This window comes from Hoplias malabaricus, chromosome 13 (genome assembly GCF_029633855.1).
Source record: "Hoplias malabaricus isolate fHopMal1 chromosome 13, fHopMal1.hap1, whole genome shotgun sequence".
Classification (NCBI taxonomy): Eukaryota; Metazoa; Chordata; class Actinopteri; order Characiformes; family Erythrinidae; genus Hoplias; species Hoplias malabaricus.
In genome coordinates, this window is record NC_089812.1 from 28,582,381 (window position 1) to 28,603,584 (window position 21,204).

The window sequence follows — 21,204 nt, forward strand, 5'->3', positions numbered from 1 at the left end:
GAATCTGGTGCAACTGAATACATGTAGGTGTCAGGTCTCTGTAAACAGCTCTGGCTCTGTTCTCACCTGGATGATTGAATTATGCAGAAATGTTGGGAAATTGGAAGAATTGCTTTGAAAATGGGGCGTGGCCATGCGCTTGGAGAATCGTACACATTGTTTACATTTGAAAAGCAGAGAACCGAATCGAACCGAATCGTTTCGGTTTGGACTGAACTGGACTTGTGCGGAACGGAAAGGGGAGAGCATTTAGAGTCGCACGGAACCAGCCGTTCTTTTTGGTTTGATCTCAGCGGGCGGTTCGGCGCCGTTGACCCGGAGGAGAGAGTCGGGATCGGAGGCGAAGAGAGAGGTCGAGATTTAAGGCTATTTTTCCGCTGTGGGTGAAATAAAGAAGCGGAGCGATGGTGGACGGAGTGTGAACGGTGCGGGCAACATGCCATTGCTTTGTAAGGAAGAAAGGAGCTCAGCGTAGCCGCATAGGTTCGGAAACTGGTCTTTTTCAGCAGAAGGAGAAAGAGAGGGAGAGGTTGACCGTATCGAGGCCTCGAGCCCCGGCCTTTGGACGAGGCCTTTGCTCAGAAATGTCGGGCTAACATTTGTTTAAAAACACGAGAAGAGGAGGAGGAGGCGGATGAGGGAGAGAAGTCGGACATTAAACCAAAAGAAGACAGACGGACCCAAGTTAAAGCACCATCACCACTTCAGGTAAAAATTAGTGCTGAAACTTGTTAGAAATCTGCCCCACTGTTAAACTGTTCTGTGTAAGATGCTAACTAGTGGGTTAAGCTGCTTATTCATTGACTTGCAGTGGTCAGTTAGTAGAGGAATGAGACCAAAAAAATATTTCAGGACGTTTTTCGGAGCTAATTTAATCGGTGTTTCTCGAAACGCCAACAGGCAAGATGGTTCAAGCTCGCATGAGGCTGAAGTTGGCTCCCAGCTCCTCCTTCGACTTTCCCGTTCCACCTTAAATGTTGTTGCCAGAATGTAACCGCAGCACCGTTTAAGGTGGAACCGAAAATTCGAATAAGAAGCTAACGTGGTAGTTAGCTAGCACAATACATAGCTCTTTAAATATTACAGAAACGTTTAACCTACAGCAAAACAAGTCTTTTTTCGTATGCAAGTGCGATGGGTTAATAAATAATGAGTGCTATTTGTTGTATTTTCAGCGAATTGAACTAAAAGTAACTTCCACAGTGAATTAATAGTTGTGTAGCTAAATGGTTAGCTGGTCAGTTTAGTTTTAGTATTTTTTTTTTCCATCCAGCCACCTCCCTAAACCTAGTGCTGACCTAATGAAGTAATGAAGCTATCGAAGCTCAACTCAGCTCAAATAACCTGGCTTTGGGCTTCTGTGGAAATATGATGGAGCTGGAAATGTGTAAAGAAAGCACGGGATTGTGATTTTATTATAAAATAACTATAACTCATTGAGGATGTGAAGGTGTTTTATTGATTGTTATGGATTCGGATGACTGACGTGAGGTGGGGAGGGGGGGAGGGAAGTGTAAGAAAAGTCTCGAAAAAAACATGGTGACACATGACTCAACATGTCATACACATTACCGTGGTATCAATCCGTCAGCGTCACTATGGCTACATAATCAGATGCAAACCATTTTCTCTCTCTCTCTTTCCCCCTCTCTCCCCCAGTCATGATGGAGGAACTGCACAGTTTGGATCCTCGGCGGCAGGAGCTGTTGGAGGCACGCTTCACTGGGGTTGGAGTCGCCAAGGTCTGCCCACACCCAGCCAAACCTCTTCATCTTTTATCCCATCATTTTTCTTGTTGTCTGTTATTTGTCTTGTCTTAAGCCAGGCGTACAACCTGTGATTTAGAGGCATCTCCCACTGCACATTTGAATCCCCCACCTCATTACGCCACAAACACACAATATATGTTCTTAGACCATATGTGGAACACAGCTTCTACAGACAGCTCTCTCTGTTGATAGTTTCTGATAAAGCCATTTGTTTTAAAATGATGCCCTTTGTGCCTCAGTACCAAACACACTTACTTATTGACTAAGTGTGCTACAGCAGCTTTGCTAACTTGTGTCACACTGTGGATTGAAATTAACACCATGAGTTGATGTGCGTTAGTAGCACAGAAGTTGCCCTTTGGATTGGTTTGTCACGTCAGTTTATAAAATGTCGATGTATTAACTTAATACCTAGTTCTGATCTGTCAAATTTGGTCAGTAACAAACGAAGTTGGTATACGCAGATTGGGTTACGGCAAAGGTCGATCCTGTTCAGCTGTACTGGGGCAGTAGTTGTGTTTATATGGGCATGTGTTGTCTGCAACTTCTAAGGTAAATCTCTTATGAAAGACTGCTCAAACCGCAAGACAAGTGATGAATTTCAGAAATATTACTGTCATAGGTTGTTTAAGTAGTTAATTGCACATAATTACTCCAGCTTGTACTGCATGTCTAAAGCTAAGAAAGCTGATACTGAGTATGATCCTGAAATTTTGCACTTGCACGTGGTCAAGTTGCCTCATATGGTGGCTGGTGTTCACAGTGCATTTAATGTACATGGCCCAAGCATGCTTGTGTCAAAAGAGGCTGTGATTTTTATTTAGAATAAATCCATTATACACAGGAATTTGGAGTGATTTATGTTGGCAGTGACCTTTTGCACTCCAACATGTCTTACAGGTTTATTGATTATGATTTGTAGTGATTTTCATTTAATTGTTCGGCACATATAAAATGATTTTTAAGGAGGCAAATGGTTAAAAAGAAGCATATTTTACCAAATTTTTCAGCAAATATTCCAGATGATAGACCAGAGTAGGTCTCTTTGCCACTAAATGTGTTTACAGTGAGTATCGCTTCACTGACATCAATTTCAGTAATCAGCAATGGTTAGTAATCACGCTTGCGTACTGCGCCCGGGTGAATACACCCTTCTTTGGCAGTGCAGAAATCAGGCTTAAAAATGGGACCACACAGTGCATGCCAGCCATTAAGCCAATTAAGATAATAAGCCATTCCCTCCTCAATGTCTCTTAATGTAGTCCCTTTTCACTCACTTTACATTTAACCTATATTTTTTGTATCTGCTGGTTTGTTATCCTCTCATTTATGACCTTTGATTGGCTATGCTTTGGTTTGCACAATTAATTGAGGTGGGCATAAATTAAGACCTGTTAATTAAAATAAATTTTGACCTTCAGTGTTAATCGCCTTCGTCTTCAGATATTGTTCAGTTTAAATGTATGATCTTAGTGTTAGTGTCACCAGGCTAGGTAAAAGCAAAGCCACTTTGGCACTATTTCTTACACATCTCAGAACTGAGTGTCACAGTGTACATTCCTAATTTGAGCTCTATTGGTAAATGAATTTTTGTTTTTATTTTTCATTTGTATAAATTTATGTAAATATTTTCTTGCAAGCGTCTTTTGTCACATTTGTTATCCTTGTTTTTCTATAGCACGTGGATATATTTTTGACTTAAGAAAATATCTAAATCTGTCACGTTCACAGTGAACCTAGCAGCTTTAGTCCGCTTGATTTTCTAAGTGAATGACTTGGATAAAATAGTGGTGAAGTGTTTGATAATGAACTGTCTAATGCAAGAAATGCCTCAAGCAAGAGCTTTGTGGATTTAAATTTTTTTTTTTTTTCTCTGAGAGTGCTCAAATGGCTGTAGTTCATCAAAGCACTGGAGCGCTCAAGATTGCTCCAATTTAATGCCTAAGGTGTAGTGCCAAGCAGAATCCAATAATTGTGTGTTTTTACGATTTGTCATGTTGTGGAAACCCATGCTGCAGAGACTATTAGGCTGTGAATCACTGTGCAGTCCCAGTGGAAACATTTGACTGCATCAACCTCATGCAGTGCAAGTCAGGTGCATCAGGAGAGAGCCCTCAGTGTTGCTTCCTTTGTGAATAATGGATGTTTTTTGCTTTAACACTGAGCCCAGTATGTCCTGAAAGAAAAATAATATATGTTACAAAATAGACTAACACTATCCTCTCACCCACCCATCTCTGTGCAACCTTGAAACTCAATGGCACTGCAATTTTGGGTCTAATGGGATGGATAAAATGTCAAGGGATCATAAAGAGCTGCGTTTGGCATAAAGGACACTGAAATTGAGTAATGCTGTTGTAAACAGGATGTTCTCATCAACTTGTTTGTCTGTTTGAATTTAGTTCTCTCTTTGTTTATTCACTTGCTTTTTGTATTCTCTCCGTAGGGTTCTGGGCACAACGAATCATCCAATCAGAGTCTGTGTAGCGTGGGCTCCCTGAGTGACAAGGAGCTTGAGGTTAGTTTAACACACAGACACACACAACTTATGTCAAGTTTTGTGAATTGAGGTAAAACTGGCAGAATGAATATATCAGTAATGTGTAGCATCTCTGTATTATAGCTTTTAACTGAGATATTAGTCAGGGGTTCTTTTCATAGAAAAAGGGTTTAAAAAGGTTCTTTAAAGCCATAACTATTTAAGGTGTTTTTGGAATGCTTGGATTCAAAAGAGATATACTGGTTTATAATAGTTATTTATTTTCATTGTTGGAGGTGCATCCATATTGTCGCTGTTTGATGCAAAGCATGTATCTCTAAAATAGTAACTTGACCAGAGAAGGAAAAAACCTTAAATTTCTAAGGAAGGATTTTATTCCAAGAAATTTTGAAGCATTTTTATTGGTCAATTCACCATGAAATTTTCACTCTGTGACGGCAGCTGCGGAGTTAAAATTATTTAGGAAACTAAAACTGACAAAAATGGTTATGCATTTTTTTTTCTTTAGACAGTGACAACATGCATGTTTACACACACAGCTCTAGATGTGGATACAATTTATAAAAGGCAGAAATCGAGTTACAAATCTAAGGATATGTCTGTTAAGGGAAGCAACTTCTGTTTCTGTTATGATTTTGATACATTTATGCATTCCTGTATTCTGTGATTTTTATCATTAAATTCCAAGTTTTCACTGTTCCTATAATCACTGCTGTGGAAAAGGCCATGTGGCATGTGACAGCCACAAAGGAGTATGTTTAAGAATAAATAAGGCAATAAATAAAGCAAAATATTATTAATTCAAATCAAATAAAGTATATGGCTCCGCTAAATCTAAAGGTGCCTGTTTAGATGGACAGTCACTCATAAGTGAGATACAGCCAAGATTTTTTGGGCAGTGATTTCAGCCAGCCAAGTCTCCTCTATTCAATTCCAGGTCCCAATTTCTAGGCCTCAGACACCTTGGTTATTTACAATTGTGAACTTATCAAAAACATTTAGCTAATCTAGGGTGGGCTGTTAAGAAGAAGCACTGTTTGTATGTTGTATCATGATAAATATGTGCTTTCTGTTAGATCAATTTTAAAATTACAACCCAGTTGAGTTTAATATTTAACACTTCAGGATTTAACTGTTACTCTTACAATAAATAAATCATTTATTGTAAAGTATTGTGCCAGGACAGGGTTCTGGGTAAATTATTTTAAGGGATCTATTTACAATACTTGCACATGTTTTTATGTGTTATTTGTGTATATAAAGTATTTGTGATAGAGAAAGCACACAGGAATTAGTGTCTCAGTATATTGCTGGGAATCATACCCATATTGATTTAGGAATATAACTGTACCCTGTCAGTAAATAAATGCATACAGTCTGCAGTCCATACAACGAGGCACAACGTTGGTCATGGTCATCTTTACATTGGTGTAATGCTTAACTTTAAAGTGAAATATTCTGGCAGTTACAAGTTGCTGTGTTGTTTGAAGTTTTGAGGACAGTAGGGTAGTGCTGATGGAGTGTGTGCAGTGATGAGGTTGTTTAATGGGGGTCACATTAGTGCTGTACTGTTTTGTTTAGTCTGGTGAAGCTGCTGTCTAGTCTACAGGTTATATGAGCTCACCGTTGCAATTGCTTTCATGGAAATGTCTGGAATGAATAGGTTTGGAATGAAGTGATGTCATGAATTCTTGTTTACCCTTACCATCTTGCTCTTGCTCTCTCTCTCTCTCTCTCTCCCTCACTCACTTTCATGTTTTGTTTCTCATGTTCACTTGCATTTCTCTTGCTCTCATTTGCTGTCTTACTGGCTCTCTTTCCCTCTGCTCCTCCTTTGCACACTCTTGCTCTCTGACTTCTGCCCTTTCTTTGACTATTCTATGAATTTGTCTTGGGTTTCTTCTTCTATCTCTGTATCCCCGTCTTTCTGTTTTTCACATGCTTTTGTTTTCTTAGACACCTGAGAAGAAGTCTAACGACCAGAGGACCCGTAAGAGGAAAGGAGACCCATTTGACAGCCAAGGTTAGAGGCTTGTAGAGCCATAATATCACTGGCAATGACTGTTATGGCTTCTATTTATTACAAGAGTTCATCTGCCAAAGACTTTACATTTAATCTACCAGTGTTTTAGATGAGACAGCATTTTATGTAGGTACTAAGACTTAGACACTCATTGAATCCTCCTGTTTGGCTGAATTAGATTAAATATTTCAAAGCTATCTGGTGTCTTGTCCAGCCTTTTGGCACATTCTGAATATATGAGTATGTTTTGACCTTTTGTCCATGTTTTTCTTTTTCCCCTCTGCCAGGTAAAGCAGGCGGCCGAGGACACAAGATCAGTGATTATTTCGAGGTAGGTTCTGTTGCGAAAGAAAACATCTAAAAATGTATCTTGTATAATATATCAACTATTTTCTTTAAACTCAGGAGTTTGTTTAAAATTGGAATGACTTCTCAAGACCTGATAACAGATACTAACTTCTCCCTCTTTTTAACACTTATCACCTTCTCTTTTCTCCCCATCTCTTTGCAGTTTGCTGGGGGTTGTGGTGCTGGCACTAGTCCGGCGCGTGGTATACCTCCTGTGGTGCGGTCCTCTCCACAGCACTCTCTGTCCAACCCTCCCGCTGCAGTGAGTCACTTGCTCTCTCCTTCACTCTTTTCTATCACTTTGCTCTCTTTCCTGCTTTTTCCTTAAGAGATGCTCTCTGCAGCTACTCATATTTTACAGACTCTTTTGGGGTCCTGTTGACCTCTTCATTTATCCAGACGTCATCTCTAATATTCGGTCATTTAAATTATTTCTAAGGGATTGATCTAACAGACTTTGGTTTCTGTAACTCATAATGGCTTATGCCTTGCTAGCAAATGATGATGATGATAATTATGATTTTTTATTATTGTTGTTGTTGTTGCTGTTTTAGATAAATGTAATGTAAATGTAGATCAATGAAAATGTAATTGACAGGTGCAGCAGGGAAGCCCCTCCTCTCTTGGATCAGCCAACACAGACCATTCTCACCCCTCATGTCCCATCAAACCAGCCTTTACTCACACGCAGCACCGAGCAACACAGGTAACAACCCCCAGTCAGACTGTCTTTAATACAATCCACAGTTAAGAATGATTAAGAAGATAATGCATATACTAATAGAGCCACTGTTGATGATCTCTTGCTTTTTTTCCCCTGTCTCAGTCGGAGTTGACTTTGGAGAAATTGGCTGCACTGGAAAACAGCAAAAGTTCTGACTTGGAGAAGAAAGAGGGGCGCATTGATGATCTGCTCAGGGTAGGGATGGCAGTGAGAGCCTTGTTCAGAAGTAGCATGTACATTCCCGCATGCGGGAGGCACGGTGGTGCAGCAGGTAGTGTTGCAGTCACACAGCTCCAGGGACCTGGAGGTTGAGGGTTCGATTCCCACTCCTGGTGACTGTCTGTGAGGAGTGTGGTGTGTTCTCCCTGTGTCCGCGTGGGTTTCCTCTGGGTGCTCCGGTTTCCTCCCACAGTCCAAAAACACACGTTGGTAGGTGGATTGGCGACTCAAAAGTGTCCGTAGGTGTGAGTGAATGTGTGTCTGTGTTGCCCTGTGAAGGACTGGCGCCCCCTCCAGGGTGTATTCCCGCCTTGCGCCTAATGATTCCAGGTAGGCTCTGGACCCACTGCGACCCTGAACTCGATAAGCGGTTACAGATGAATGAATGAATGAATTCCCGCATGCACACTTTTTTGAAATTAAGTATATGCTGTGCTAGGGCTATACTGTATATTAACAATACATAGGGGTACCAGAATATGCATTTGTACAGGTGTCATGTTATTACATTTTTATTGAATAATTTAAAACAGACATGAGGTAGTAGCAAAAATGTAATCCTTAAACCTCATGATTTAATCTGTTGTGGTAACAATATTATTATATTATTGTCTTATTCCCTACCAGATAAAACTCAGCATTTATTTTCTTGAATATTTCAATCACTTTATTTCATTCTTTTTATTGCTGGGCTTCTTTTGAAAATATTATTGCTCAAGATGTTTGTGTGTGCTGCAGGTGAACTGTGACTTGCGCAGACAGATTGATGAGCAACAGAGAATGCTGGAGCGATGTAAAGAACGCCTCAACAAATGTGTGACCATGAGCAAAAAGCTGCTCATTGAGAAGGTGTGTGTCTTTCCACTTTATTGTTTCTCTGTTGTTGCAACGTTGGAGCCTATGGTGATTGTGTTCGTGTGAATGGGTGTGCTGTGTAGTCCAAGCAGGAAAAGATGGCTTGCAGGGATAAGAGCATGCAGGACCGTCTACGGTTGGGTCAATTCACTACAGTACGGCATGGTGCTTCCTTCACTGAGCAGTGGACTGATGGCTACGCCTTTCAGAACCTTGTCAAGTAAGTCAGATATCACATATACAACGAGACAAATAAGACAAATGTATGTGTGCCTTTCAGAACCTAGGCAATATTAATACATGCAGTGTAAAAGTTATATTGTTAATTATCTGCCAGCACAACAAATTAACATTTCTTGGGTAAATAATGAATACTTTTATTAGAAAAGCATGTGTTTTTCATACATATGCGCATCAATACTTCTATTCTATTTGCATTTCAAATTTACCCAGGCATTGTATAATTGTGCCACTAATTATCAGTGATTCCTACAGTTGTGTTGTGTGTCCACCGCTCAATTTTTTTATCTGTGTGTGTGTAGGCAGCAGGAGAGGGTGAACTCACAGAGAGAGGAAATTGAGAGGCAGAGAAAGCTCCTTGCTAAGAAGAAACCCCCCAACGCAGCCCAGACCCCACCCCCAAGCCTGGAGCCCAAACGCAAGAACAAGAGCAATGGTGCAGAGAATGAAATGTGAGTAGAGAGGGTCAGCGAAGGAGGGTCTGTCTGGATGTATACACTGTTTGGCATATTTGTTCTTCAATGTGTTTTTTTGGGGTCATTGTTTTTTGACTTTTTTTTTTATATACTGACAGGTTATCATTAGCAGAATATCACGAGCAAGAAGAGATTTTCAAATTGAGGCTCGGCCACCTTAAAAAGGTATGCAGCATGCATACACACACACACACAAGTATTTGTTTCTTGCTTCTGTGCTTAGTATATGTAACTTTAGCTGTATCGAGAAACATCTGCATTTGTGTTACGTAGGAGGAGGCTGAGATTCAGGTTGAATTGGAACGGTTAGAGCGAGTGCGTAATCTTCACATCCGAGAACTAAAAAGAATACATAACGAAGACAATTCCCAGTAAGTTTGGTTTTTGTTCTGTTGTTAAACTCTTGCAATCTTCACTTGGGTTTGATGGTGAGATTAACACCTGACTTTGTATTAGTTTTGAACAAAATGTTTTAGATTGTGTAGGTTTTTTTCTGAATAACAGCAGACAATTTGGAGGTTCAGACGGTAATGTGTGTTTTTTTTTTTTTTTTTTTTTTTTTTTTTCCCCTTCCTCCTTTTTCATGGCAGGTTCAAAGATCACCCCACACTGAATGATCGCTACCTGCTGCTTCATTTGCTGGGCAGAGGAGGCTTCAGTGAAGTATACAAGGTCGGGGAGCTTTATTCATTAAATACATTTTTCTTTAAAACATCTCTAGGTAGTATTTTTGACCTTAAGATTGCACTTTCAAAATCATTGTGATGTTCCACTGACCTGTAATAGAGACTGTCCTGTTACAGATCCTGAAGCTAAGGGTGAAGAAGAGGGGGGTGGTTTTCATACACACTTAAAATGTATTCTACAAGGGTTTCATATTAAAGATTTTTTTTTTAGGATCGACGGGTTCTATGTGTCATGAAGAGGTGCTTCAGACTGATGGAGAGAGTGCTATAAATGGTTTTCTGTAGCACCATTTTAAGAGAAATCTTACAAAAAGTTACAATGTCAAGCTTGTTACAATAGTAGAACTGTTTTTGTGCCATAGAGAACCCTTCTCTAAAAGGTGCTATATAGAAATGTTTATAGCACTTTCACCATCAAGCTGAAGAACCCCTTTCAAAAGGAGTGTTTAGGTTTCTCTATAGGACAATGTCCTTAAATAACAAACCCTTGTAGAACCATGGTTTTTAGGAGTTTACCTTCTTCCAAATCTTACTTCAGTGTATTTTGACAGGTATCTTTCATACCTGTCAAAATACACTGCAGTTTCTGCAACAGGGGCTCTATTCTCCCTATTACAAATCAGTAAAACACCATAATTAATTTGAAGATGTAGATTTAAGGTAAAATTACCACCTAGTGTTCCTTTCAGTGTTTTTTTTTTTTTTTTTTTTTTAATTTAAGTTCTTAATGTGCATAATATTTTTATATGGTACTCAGGTAATTAAGCATGTTTGATTATTCAGGTTGTTTGGTACATGGTGTTGTACTGAACTTTACATTTTAGTAGATTATGTAACAGACTTCCTTACATTCTCCATTTTCTGCTGCTATTTCAGGCCTTCGACTTGACAGAGCAGAGGTATGTGGCTGTAAAAATCCATCAGCTCAATAAAAACTGGAGAGATGAGAAGAAAGAGAACTACCACAAGTAGGATACCGTTTTCTTACATGTCCTAAACATGAACTGCTGTTAAGCAATACATTAAACATTCTCTGTTTTTAAAGCTGCACGTTTTAGAAATCAGAACATTTGTTTATTTATTAATTTATTTATTTTAAACATGTTTGGTCATGCTCTTATATTCAGTGTTTTGCACACACACTGCCTGTGCTTTTAAGGCTGTCTGAAAGGAGTGTTAAATATTTCGTGCTGATGGTTTCAGACATGCCTGCAGAGAATACCGCATCCACAAGGAGCTGGACCATCCCAGAATAGTCAAACTCTACGACTACTTTTCCCTGGACACTGACTCGTAAGAGACTCCTTTTACCTACTTGCTGAGGATTAGTCTTTGTTTAGTGATTTCAGCTGCAAAAGGTGAATGACATGAAGTGAAATATCTCGTTGACTGCTTTGAGCTTCATTCTTAATATTGTGAAATGAAATGAAAATTTGGATTTTGTGTTTTGTGTATGTTTCTAGGTTCTGCACAGTTTTAGAGTACTGTGAGGGCAACGATCTAGATTTCTACCTGAAACAGCACAAACTAATGTCTGAGAAGGAAGGCCGGTCCATCATCATGCAGGTCGTCAATGCACTCAAATATCTGAATGAGATCCGCCCACCGATTATCCACTATGACCTTAAACCAGGTACAACCCAGACACACCTGATACTCTTTTGCATTTTCCTGCTTTATCTACAGATATCAAATGTTTTTGGGCCTTATCTGAATCTGCAAAATTTTCATGTGTGTTTAACCCTGTAAGTATGTGAATGGTGTTTTGAACATGTGACTTCGGTTCATCCAGTACACAAGGCATTGGTAGCAACCATTAAGAATGTGTAGACATAAAATAATCAATTTATCAACATACTTTAACCCTGTTTAACCCGTTACAACAACATTATTATTATTACATTAGACATAACAGGTGTATCTTTACTAGTGCTGTCAAAATTTATATGTTAAAGGACACAGGAATTTAACACATTAAAATATAATAACGCTAATGAATATTTTAATAAACATGGCCACCACTTCCTCCCACAATTCACACTTTTTACATATTAGGGGTTGTAGCTGTTGGGTTCAGAAGGTTTGGTTTATTTCAGCATTAATAAAACATAATTAAACATAACATAATGGTCACCTCCTTTTTTCTACACTCACTATCTATTCTGAGTTCCCCAGACCATACAGGAGCAATTTGTAGTTTTAAAACTACACACTATAGTTCATTTGCTGCTCTGTATTTTTAATTTTTACCCTGTTCTTCAATGGTCAGGACCAGCACAAAGCAGGTATGGTTTGGGTGGTGGATCCTTTTCAGCCATACAGTGACACTGATGTGGTGGTGATGTATTAATTTGTCTTGTGCTGGTGCGAGTTGTCCACCTTGTAGATGTAAAGTCACAGATAGTAGTTGATCTGTTGCTGCAAAGTTTGTGTTGGTCATCTAGTTTTTCATCAGTGGGCACATGAGACTGTTCGCTAAATATTTAGGGTTAGTAGACAATTCTCAGTCCAGAAGTGACACTGAGGGCTTTAAAACTTCAGCAGCACTGCTGTGTCTTATCCATTCATACCAGCACAAAACACAAACACACCACCACATCAGTGTCACTGCAGCACCAAGAATGATTCATCACTCAAATCATACCTGCTCTGTGGTGGTCCTCTAGGGGTCCTGACCATTTGAAGAACATTGTGAAAGTGGGTGAACAATGTATACAGAGCAACAGATGGATTCCAGTCTAATTGTAGAGCTACAGTATGCTCCTGTGTTCAGTCGAGCTGAGTGAAAGGACAGTGAGGTTAGAAACAAAGGGATGGTCATACTCTTATGGTTGATCTGTGTATGTATTAAATATCATACTCTCCTAACTCTCCTTCTCTTTTGTTTTCATGTTTGAGCCATGAGCTGCACGGTAGCATTAATTTTCTCCATGTCCAATGCTAAGTCCCTCCCTGAAACTTTTAGCAAACTCTCAGCAAACTAAGAGGTTCTAATTCATAAATTCTCAAAACGACACTGAGATATTATAGTAAAATAGAACCATTTTATATCCCTCCCAAAAATACAGGGAAGTTAATAGCATTTTAGCTGTATTGCTGTGATTATATTTTGACACTACTAATATAAATATAATTCCATTGTGTTGCTCTTACATTAATCTTTTTACTTTACATTTAAATTATTACAAGCTTCAGTCAGTGCAATAAATGTCAGATTATTGTACGTTTGTTTATTTACGTTTGTTTAATTGATTGACAGCACTAATATTTATATTATCTCTGAAAGTAGAATTAAATACTCTTAGTAAAGATTGGGGTGTAGTGTGGTGACCACACTACAACCTGTAGATGGCAGCAGAGTATGTATCATTTTGGTTTTCTATCAGACATTAGAAAAACTGACTCAAAAAACAGTCTTAAAATGGAGACTGCTCTCATCATGGTTGCAAACCAAATCCTTTGGGGTTTGCAGACTGGACTTAAATCTTTCAGGTTGACTTATTTATGAAAAGTTACTGCTATGCTATGAAGGCGTTTTGACTTACAACTTTTATGGTTGCATAGGTAACATCTTACTGGTTAATGGCACGGCCTGTGGGGAGATAAAGATTACAGACTTTGGTTTGTCCAAAATCATGGATGATGATAACTATGGTGTAGATGGCATGGAACTCACTTCACAAGGAGCTGGGACCTACTGGTAAGTGTGGTTTTTTTTTTAAAGACTATTATGTGCCTTTTATTATGGTCTGTATTATGTATAAATAATTAGCCTCTGCATATAATTAAGTAGCATTGTCTGATCAAAGTAACAGATTATAATGTTTCAGTTTCATGTAGAAATATGAACTTTCTCATATTCAATAGCAGTTGTTAAATCTCCCATACTGCATACTCTTCCTTTAGGTACCTGCCCCCAGAATGCTTTGTCGTAGGAAAGGAGCCTCCTAAGATTTCCAACAAAGTGGACGTGTGGTCAGTTGGAGTGATCTTCTACCAGTGCCTCTATGGGAAAAAGGTAAAATTAACATTGTGTCTTATCTTATAGGGGGAGACATTTTTAGAAGCCTGTTAGTCAGAAGCCACAAAAGCTCTTGTTTCTTGCCAAAATATAAAAAATGTATAGTGAGGTGCTGCTTTGATATGTTAATAGCTCACTGTCATTGCTGAGAATTTGTAACTAGGGATTATAACTTACTTTTGTTTATACTTGTTTTTTGATTATACTTATTGATTGATTGATAGCAGGGGCTGCGGCATGAATTCTAGATGCTATGCCATCTCTGAAAAATATTCAAGAACAGATCCTAACTTACCATTTCTTGCATTCATTTAACTTGATGTATGCATAAACATTAATCCAACACACTGCTGAAAATTCAGAGTTTGATACACTTGTGTTTCCTCTACACCTCTAGCCGTTTGGTCATAATCAGTCACAGCAGGATATTCTACAGGAGAACACTATACTCAAAGCCACTGAGGTGCAGTTTCCTCCCAAACCTGGAGTTTCACCTGAGGCTAAGGTACAACTTGTTGTGTTTTTTTTTTTTTTTTTTTTTTTTTTTATAAATAAATAAATAAAACACCTTTATAGTATAAGGTGACATTTATGGAGCCATTAGACCTGGGTGATTTATCTAACATTAATTAGCCTATAGTCTTTGTTTTGTTTTATATGTAACAGAATTGTTTAATAGTTTGTGACATTAACGTTTTAGTCCTGGCAAAAATGTTCTCAATGAATCACAACACTAGAGATGTTTCCTTTTTTTCTTTCCCTCCTGTTCTTCTACTTAAACTTTATGCAGCATACACAAAACATATCCCACAATTATTGTTGCTTAACATCATGACTTAGGTAACATACGTCAACATGACATAAAATGCTTTTAATGAATTATTATCTAAATATGACACCTGTATTCTCTGAAGCGTGGACCTCAGATTTCTGATGTCAGGCTGGTTCAGATTTTCTTGAATTAAAGTTTATAAATCAGCTTTGCAAGATTTTTTTCCCCCTCCCCCCATAAATGTTCTGTCTGAATCGTCTTTATTTGGTTTCATTTAAATGGCACCAGATAATTTTCTCTTTGGCCAATACAGATTTGTAATTCATCGCTGAATGTCACTTTCATCCAATCATCAACATGCTGTGATTGCTCTCTTTGCTATGCTTCATTTTGGATTTCCTTGAAGGAGTTTTATAATCCTTTCCTATTTTTCTTCGACAAATCTATGTTGGCTATGTAGTCCAACACTTAGTTCAGGTCTGTGAGCATTAGCTATTAATTTTAAATTGTTTAATTTGCTACAAAGTGAATTTTTCCAGAGGTGGTAAAATGTATTGTTAAATAGAACATGGTGTTCATCTCATTATTAATTTGTGTAATTGGATATGAGTATTAATTTAAATGAATAAATGAATGGCTAAATGTGTCTTTTTAGGCCTTTATTCGTCGGTGTCTGGTTTACCGAAAGGAGGATCGTATTGATGTTCATCAGCTGGCCAGTGATCCCTTCCTTCTCCCCCATATCCGTAAATCGGTGGCCACCATCAGCAACTCCAACACAGCCATCGCCTCCACCTCCAGCTCTTCAAGCAGCAGCGCCTCAAACTGAGTGCTCCGCCGATCTGCATCTGTCTGATTCGGAGCAGTGAGAGTGGGGCTTCGTATCCGCCCCCACCCCACTCTGATGGTAGCAGAGGACCTGCCTCTACCTGCATAGCAAGAGAGCAGGAACAAGGAAAAAGAGGGATGGAGGGAGGGTTGGAATAACGTCCATCCTCTCTGCCCCTCTTCCTCTCCCCAGCATTTCAAAGCTTGTAATGTGGGGAGTGGAGGGAATAAAAGCACCCTTAAGAGTGGGAGAGAAAAAAGAAATCACAAGAGCTGGTGGGTTTCATGCTACAAATAGAAAAGGACAAAATGGAGCTGAAGAGGATAGACTTGACAGTTGAAATTGACAGTACTTGGATATTTGACATGGACTGGTACATGCCCTGCACCCCACAACACACAGATACCATCTCTACACATACATTCAACCATCTTCTGATTTTTATTTTATTTATTTTTTTAACAATTATAAATGTGACATTGTGGGAGAAGCCCGCTGCTGACTCCTTTTAAATGTTTTCTGTTTAAGATGATCTAAAAGATTCCAAACTCTCCTGCCCTACCCCTCACAGCTTTTTTTTTTTTTTTCCCCTCCATTTTAAGATTTAAGAATTAATGACCCCCATTTTTTAATTAGCCCAGCTTAAACATCCATAAAATATCATAAAGACTAACTGTTCCTATTGTCTTAAAATCTCTGACTGTGTTATTTTTAAATTAAGACTTGGATAGACCCATGGAAAGGGTTCAAAATTACTCGATTTCCATTCAAACTTAGCCCTTTTTTCCAGTTTGAGATAGCGTTGTTGCATCAGAGTAACCCATTAAAATTAGCTTTTTAAAAGTTAACTTGTTTTTTAATATTTTGTTTGACAAATATGATGACGTCTTAACAGTGCGGTGAACTAACTTTTCTTTTTGCAAACTTTGTTGTTGGTCAGCCTTGTTCTCTTTTATCCCTTATGTGACCAAAGCTTAGCTCTACCTGTAGGTGGTGCTGTTTGACTTGATTTTTTTTTTTTCTATTTTATTTTTTAACTGCTTGATGAAACGGATTTTAGGAAGGATATTGTAGATGGTTTAGTGATACTAACCAGTGGCCCCAAGTCTGTTCTATGTAATGTTTGAAATTAGGGAAAAAAGTCTAACGTACCTTTTTTTTTTTTTTTTTTTTTTTTTTTTTTTAAGAAAAAAAAATTTAAATTTTTGAAAGTTTTTAGATTTTGTTTTATTTTCCCCCTTTTTCCATCCCCCGCCCCCCCACATTTGTTTACACACATGTGTGCGCACACACACTCTCTCTCACACAGACACACACACACACACACACACATATTTATTTAGGTCTGTTTAAATAGCTGATTCCGGGTCCTGATTGTCTACTGTGTGGGGAAGAGGACTTTTTGGCGGGAGGGGGGATAGTTACAGGGGTACAGGGCAGAAAATGCAATGATCATTAAATACTATTGGTTAAAATCCTTGCATATTCTTGTCTTGTTCTGTAATCTCATTTTGGTTAAGGAACTCATATCAAAACCATGTTTAGGGTTTGTTATTATAAGGAAGCTACACACTACGAATAAGTTCTGCAGTTGTTTTGTCCAGTTCAACTTGGGCATCAATACATTAGTTAGAGATGACATTGAAATTGCTTATTGCTGCTCTGCTTCCAGGACATTTCTTCTTGATGTGGAATTTTAAAGATATGTTTAGCAATGAAACATTAACAAAAACATCTTCAGTTTTCTAAATATTTGTGCTCAAGTGTTCTCCAAAGAAGGTTTGTAGTTTTAGAAAAAATGTACTCTTCTCAAATATGTTCTAATAGGGCTAGAGTAAAACAGTTAAATAAAACAGATATTTATGTATAACTACCTGTCTGAGCCACACTGTGTTAAGTTATGATGTGTGGCAGCGCTCCCATAAAGAATAACGTTTAGCTTAAATTATGTCAAAATAAGGCATTCTGTTTATGCCATATTTATTTGGCAGATTGAATCGGAACAAATGTTTGGTTTGTATGCTGGCACTTAGCTTTTATATATATATATATATATATATATATATATATATATATATATATATATATATATATATATATATATATATATATATATATTGCCCACACAGTGTTCAAGAGAGAGGGGGAGCTTTTTCCAATTTAGAAACTGTAGTTATGGAGCACAAAACAAACTATTTTTTTGCTGTAAAAAGCAGAGCTGGCCTTTTGTGCCCATTATTTCATGTTATTCATTATAAATTCAACATAATTTATCAATCAAAATGTAGTGAGCTTTCAATCCCTTTAAAAACTGGAGAGTTGGCTATGGGTGCAAATTTACTACCTGTCAGTAACCTAAATTAGCCTATCCATCTTAACTTGAATAAACATTTAATCTAGTTTTGTGCTTTGCAAAAGTGGTTCTTAGGATTTGTTCTTTTAATAAGATATAACCTCACTTACAGGCCATTCTCTCACATTGCGTATCATCATATATTCTGTGGTACGTGTCTAAAGTAAATTTTTTTTGTTTTTGTTTTTTGTTTTGTTTTTTTGTATTTTTTAAAAAGCTTGTTTACAAAGTTTTCCTTAAACAGATAAGACCTGCATATGCTGCAGGCTTGATCTGTACACGCCCTGTCTTCAGTTCAGGTCAGAGTCTTTGTAAAAACAAAATCTCATTGACGTTACAGATATTTCAAAGTATGTGCAATATACCCTGATCAGCCATAACATTAAATCCACCTCCATGTTTCTTCTTTCATTGTACATTTTTTGAGTTCCAGTAGCCATATAATTGCACTTTGTATATTCTACAATTACAGACTCGAGTTTCTTTTGTTGTGCATACCTTTTGTTAGCACCGCGTTTCGCCCTGTTCTTCAAAGGACAGGACATAAGTCCACCAGAGAGCAGCTATAATTTGGGTTGTGGATTATTCTCAACACTGCAGAGACACTGACTTGCTGGTGTGTTAGTTTGCTTTGCACTGGTATAAGTGGATCAGACACAGCAGTGCTGCTGGAGTATTTGAGCACAGTGCCTACTCAGTCCACCCTGTTAGATATACCTTAGTGCTCCACCTTGTAGATGTAAACTCTGAGACGGCAGCTCATCGTTTTGGTTGGTGAACTATTCTCAGCCCAGCGGTGACACATTTAAACACTAGCAGCACTGCTGTGTCTTATCCACTCATGCCAGTGCAAGACTACACACCACTACCATGAGTGTCACTGTTGTGCTGAGAATGATTTAAAACCAAAATAAAATTGCTCTATATTAATCCTGACTTTACGAGTCGAATAAAAGCCAACAATGTATGCAGAGCAGTACTCAGACTGAATTCTGTTATTGTAGAACAACAAAATGCACCTAAATGGTAAGTGGAGCTAATACAATGAATATGTAACTTCAACGTCATGAAGGCTGAACCATTGCCTCAAAAGCATGTCTGTTCTATGTCGTATAATGTAAACTGTGCATTCGCTAGCATGTGTGAGAAGACAGATGCAAGAAACACATTTAAATGTTAACACTGCAGCCATAATGTAGATGGATGGTCTGTGGCTTGTGACAGTCATGGAGTGCTGTGTGGTTTGAAATGGGTTGTAAAACCTTTAAATCCCAGTTTTTTTGTTTTTGTTTTTGTTTTTTTTTAAACCTAAAACAGACTGGACTCAGCAGAACCAGGGAGTTTAAAAAAATCAGATGGCTAGTAAAATGTGTTTGCTTCTTTTCTGGAGGAAAGAATACAGTTAGTTTTCCCACTGCTTAATTGCTATTAAGTGTGACTTTTACCTTTACTGTGGTTTGTCATTGGCTTCCATACTAGTGATGAAGGAAACATTTTTCTTTTGGGGACGTCTGGCAGATTTTTTTAAATATACCTTACGTTTGAAGAAAACAAAACAAAACGCTAACTAAAACAGGAGGGAAAAAAAAGTAATAATAATGTAATTGTTTCTTGGATAATTAAATATGAGTTAGGTGTGGACAGATATCAGCAGAGAGGCATAGTGTCTTTGCAAAGCACCTTTTTATAAACGTATAATATGAGTCTGAGTAAAATCTTAACTGAGTGAGGTTACTGGCTGCCATACTACTTTACCTCACAAAGAGGAAAACAAATGTGTTTTGCGGAGAACTACGTTTCCTCCACCCTGAAAATGCATACAATATGTGATGAACTCGCACAGCTCTGGGATAATGGCGTGTTATCTTTGCGCTGTTGCTTCGGTAGCTTTGTCCTCTCAGTTGTGGTGGTGACGTGGGCAGGAGAAGCTAAACCCTGAAGCTAACGGAACACCTGATTTGATGCTAGTTCAGCTACAGCTTTACACCCCTTCATCTCCTTTACACTCTCTTTAAATCTCTCTAAAGTACTGAGAAACAAATACCCAGACGTAGATTGAAAACCCGTGATTTGGTACCAAGACACACTTCTGGAAAGGTAATTTTAGCCTTCCACAAACTTCTGGTGAACTGTACTTGCTACCACTACTGAATACTCCACGGTTGAGTTGGGAATCGAATCCAGGCATTCGGGAAGCGAGAGTCGATTCCGTTTTGGGACTCGAATCCACACAATGATGTCCGATTTTGCCCAAACTTGTACGAGATGTAGTATACATTATTCTACAGCACAAACATTTATAGTTCACCCGTGTTTTCTTCCTAAAGATTATATAGATAAAATACAAAAGAGCATTGCGAATTCCATAAACCTGGAAATGTATCCTACACATCCCAGCCCCATTATTCAGAGAAGTAAATCGTAAGCTCTTGTTTTCTGTTTTTCTAATTCTGTATAACATATATACATCTGAGAAATTGAACTATTGGCACAGAATCAGAGTCGATTCCCATATTCCGGGAGTCGAAGGGCTCTTTTCAGAGATTCAGTCCGGGAGTCATGGCTGTCAATCAAACTGTGATCTCCGCCTTCGTTCAGCCACGAGTGTTTGTGATTCTCGCTCATTCAGTTCACTCATTCAGTCAGTGGACGAGGAGGTGCACGGGTTCGCTAATCCAAAAAAAAAGCGCACTCACCATTTTCTCTCTCTCTCTCTCTCTCTACTCTTCAGTCTTTTCTTTTCGGCGCTCTCTGCAGACATGCCTCGCCAGGAGAAGCGCAGAGTCTCGCGAAAAAACATCCTCCACTTTTGCAGATGCACTTTATATTTATGTCTCTTGAGTCTGCACCCAGAGACCGCGCTCTCAGGTAAGAAAAGTACACTTTCTATCTTCCTCTGTTGTGCTGATGCGCTTGAAAAGTGTCGCTTTACGGTTCAGGTGGTTTTTGTGTTTTTCCGAAACTGTCTTTCACTTGGTTGTTGGCTGTGAGGCTTCAGCGATGCTCCGGAATGTTTAAGAAAAGTCCAAAGTTTTGAGTAGAACCAGATGTGGAGGGGGAGGGGGAGGGGGAGGGGATCTAGAGGGTTCTTTTTTCTATTTCTTTTTAATGGGTTTCATTGGCATGACTGTTTCACATGCAGTACTGTCTGAAGTCATTCCAAAGTGACAGCAATTGGAGCAGCATTTTTTTTGCAGTTGTAATTAAAATAAATTAACCTAATGAGCCTGTAGCAACAGACTTCCCATTCTTTGTGTGTGTGTGTGTATATATAAGTATGTATATGACACATATGAGATATATATTGAAAAACCAAAGACAGAGAGAGAAAATAATTCTTGCCACTTAATGGCACTTTGTGTTAGTGTTGTCTAATGTCGTAAGGAACA

General features: G+C 38.4%; 2 protein-coding genes across 3 annotated transcripts in view; both read left to right on the plus strand.

The window, feature by feature from the left end:
- Positions 1–159: 159 nt before the first annotated feature.
- On the plus strand, positions 160–17,460 carry tlk2 (tousled-like kinase 2). Of its 2 annotated transcripts, XM_066641554.1 has the most exons (21): positions 160–708; positions 1,660–1,742; positions 4,216–4,287; positions 6,226–6,292; positions 6,580–6,623; positions 6,804–6,902; positions 7,239–7,346; positions 7,467–7,559; positions 8,322–8,432; positions 8,522–8,658; positions 8,981–9,130; positions 9,253–9,319; positions 9,428–9,525; positions 9,745–9,826; positions 10,717–10,808; positions 11,044–11,133; positions 11,304–11,473; positions 13,405–13,540; positions 13,747–13,858; positions 14,259–14,366; positions 15,289–17,460. In XM_066641554.1, the coding sequence occupies exons 2-21, from the start codon at positions 1,662–1,664 to the stop codon at positions 15,460–15,462; spliced, it is 2,091 nt and encodes a 696-aa protein (XP_066497651.1). In that variant the 5' UTR covers positions 160–708; positions 1,660–1,661; the 3' UTR covers positions 15,463–17,460. The 2 variants fall into 2 exon arrangements, with proteins under 2 accessions (XP_066497651.1, XP_066497652.1); XM_066641555.1 differs by lacking the exon at positions 6,804–6,902.
- Positions 17,461–20,542: 3,082 nt separating this feature from the next.
- The window catches only part of mrc2 (mannose receptor, C-type 2), a 40,327-nt gene continuing 39,665 nt past the window's right edge, over positions 20,543–21,204 (plus strand). Inside the window, exon 1 of the mRNA XM_066641553.1 lies at positions 20,543–20,683. Coding sequence (XP_066497650.1) covers positions 20,575–20,683 — 109 coding nt within the window. The 5' untranslated portion in view covers positions 20,543–20,574. The remainder of the gene's footprint in view (positions 20,684–21,204) is intronic.

Excerpts from the sequence above, each read along its gene's own strand:
- tlk2 (XM_066641554.1), top strand. The coding sequence starts at position 1,662 with ATGATGGAGGAACTGCACAGTTTGGATCCTCGGCGGCAGGAGCTGTTG. Across the intron at positions 6,293-6,579 it reads AGACCCATTTGACAGCCAAG|GTAAAGCAGGCGGCCGAGGA; the intron begins GTTAGAGGCTTG and ends CCCCTCTGCCAG. Across the intron at positions 11,134-11,303 it reads TTTTCCCTGGACACTGACTC|GTTCTGCACAGTTTTAGAGT; the intron begins GTAAGAGACTCC and ends GTATGTTTCTAG.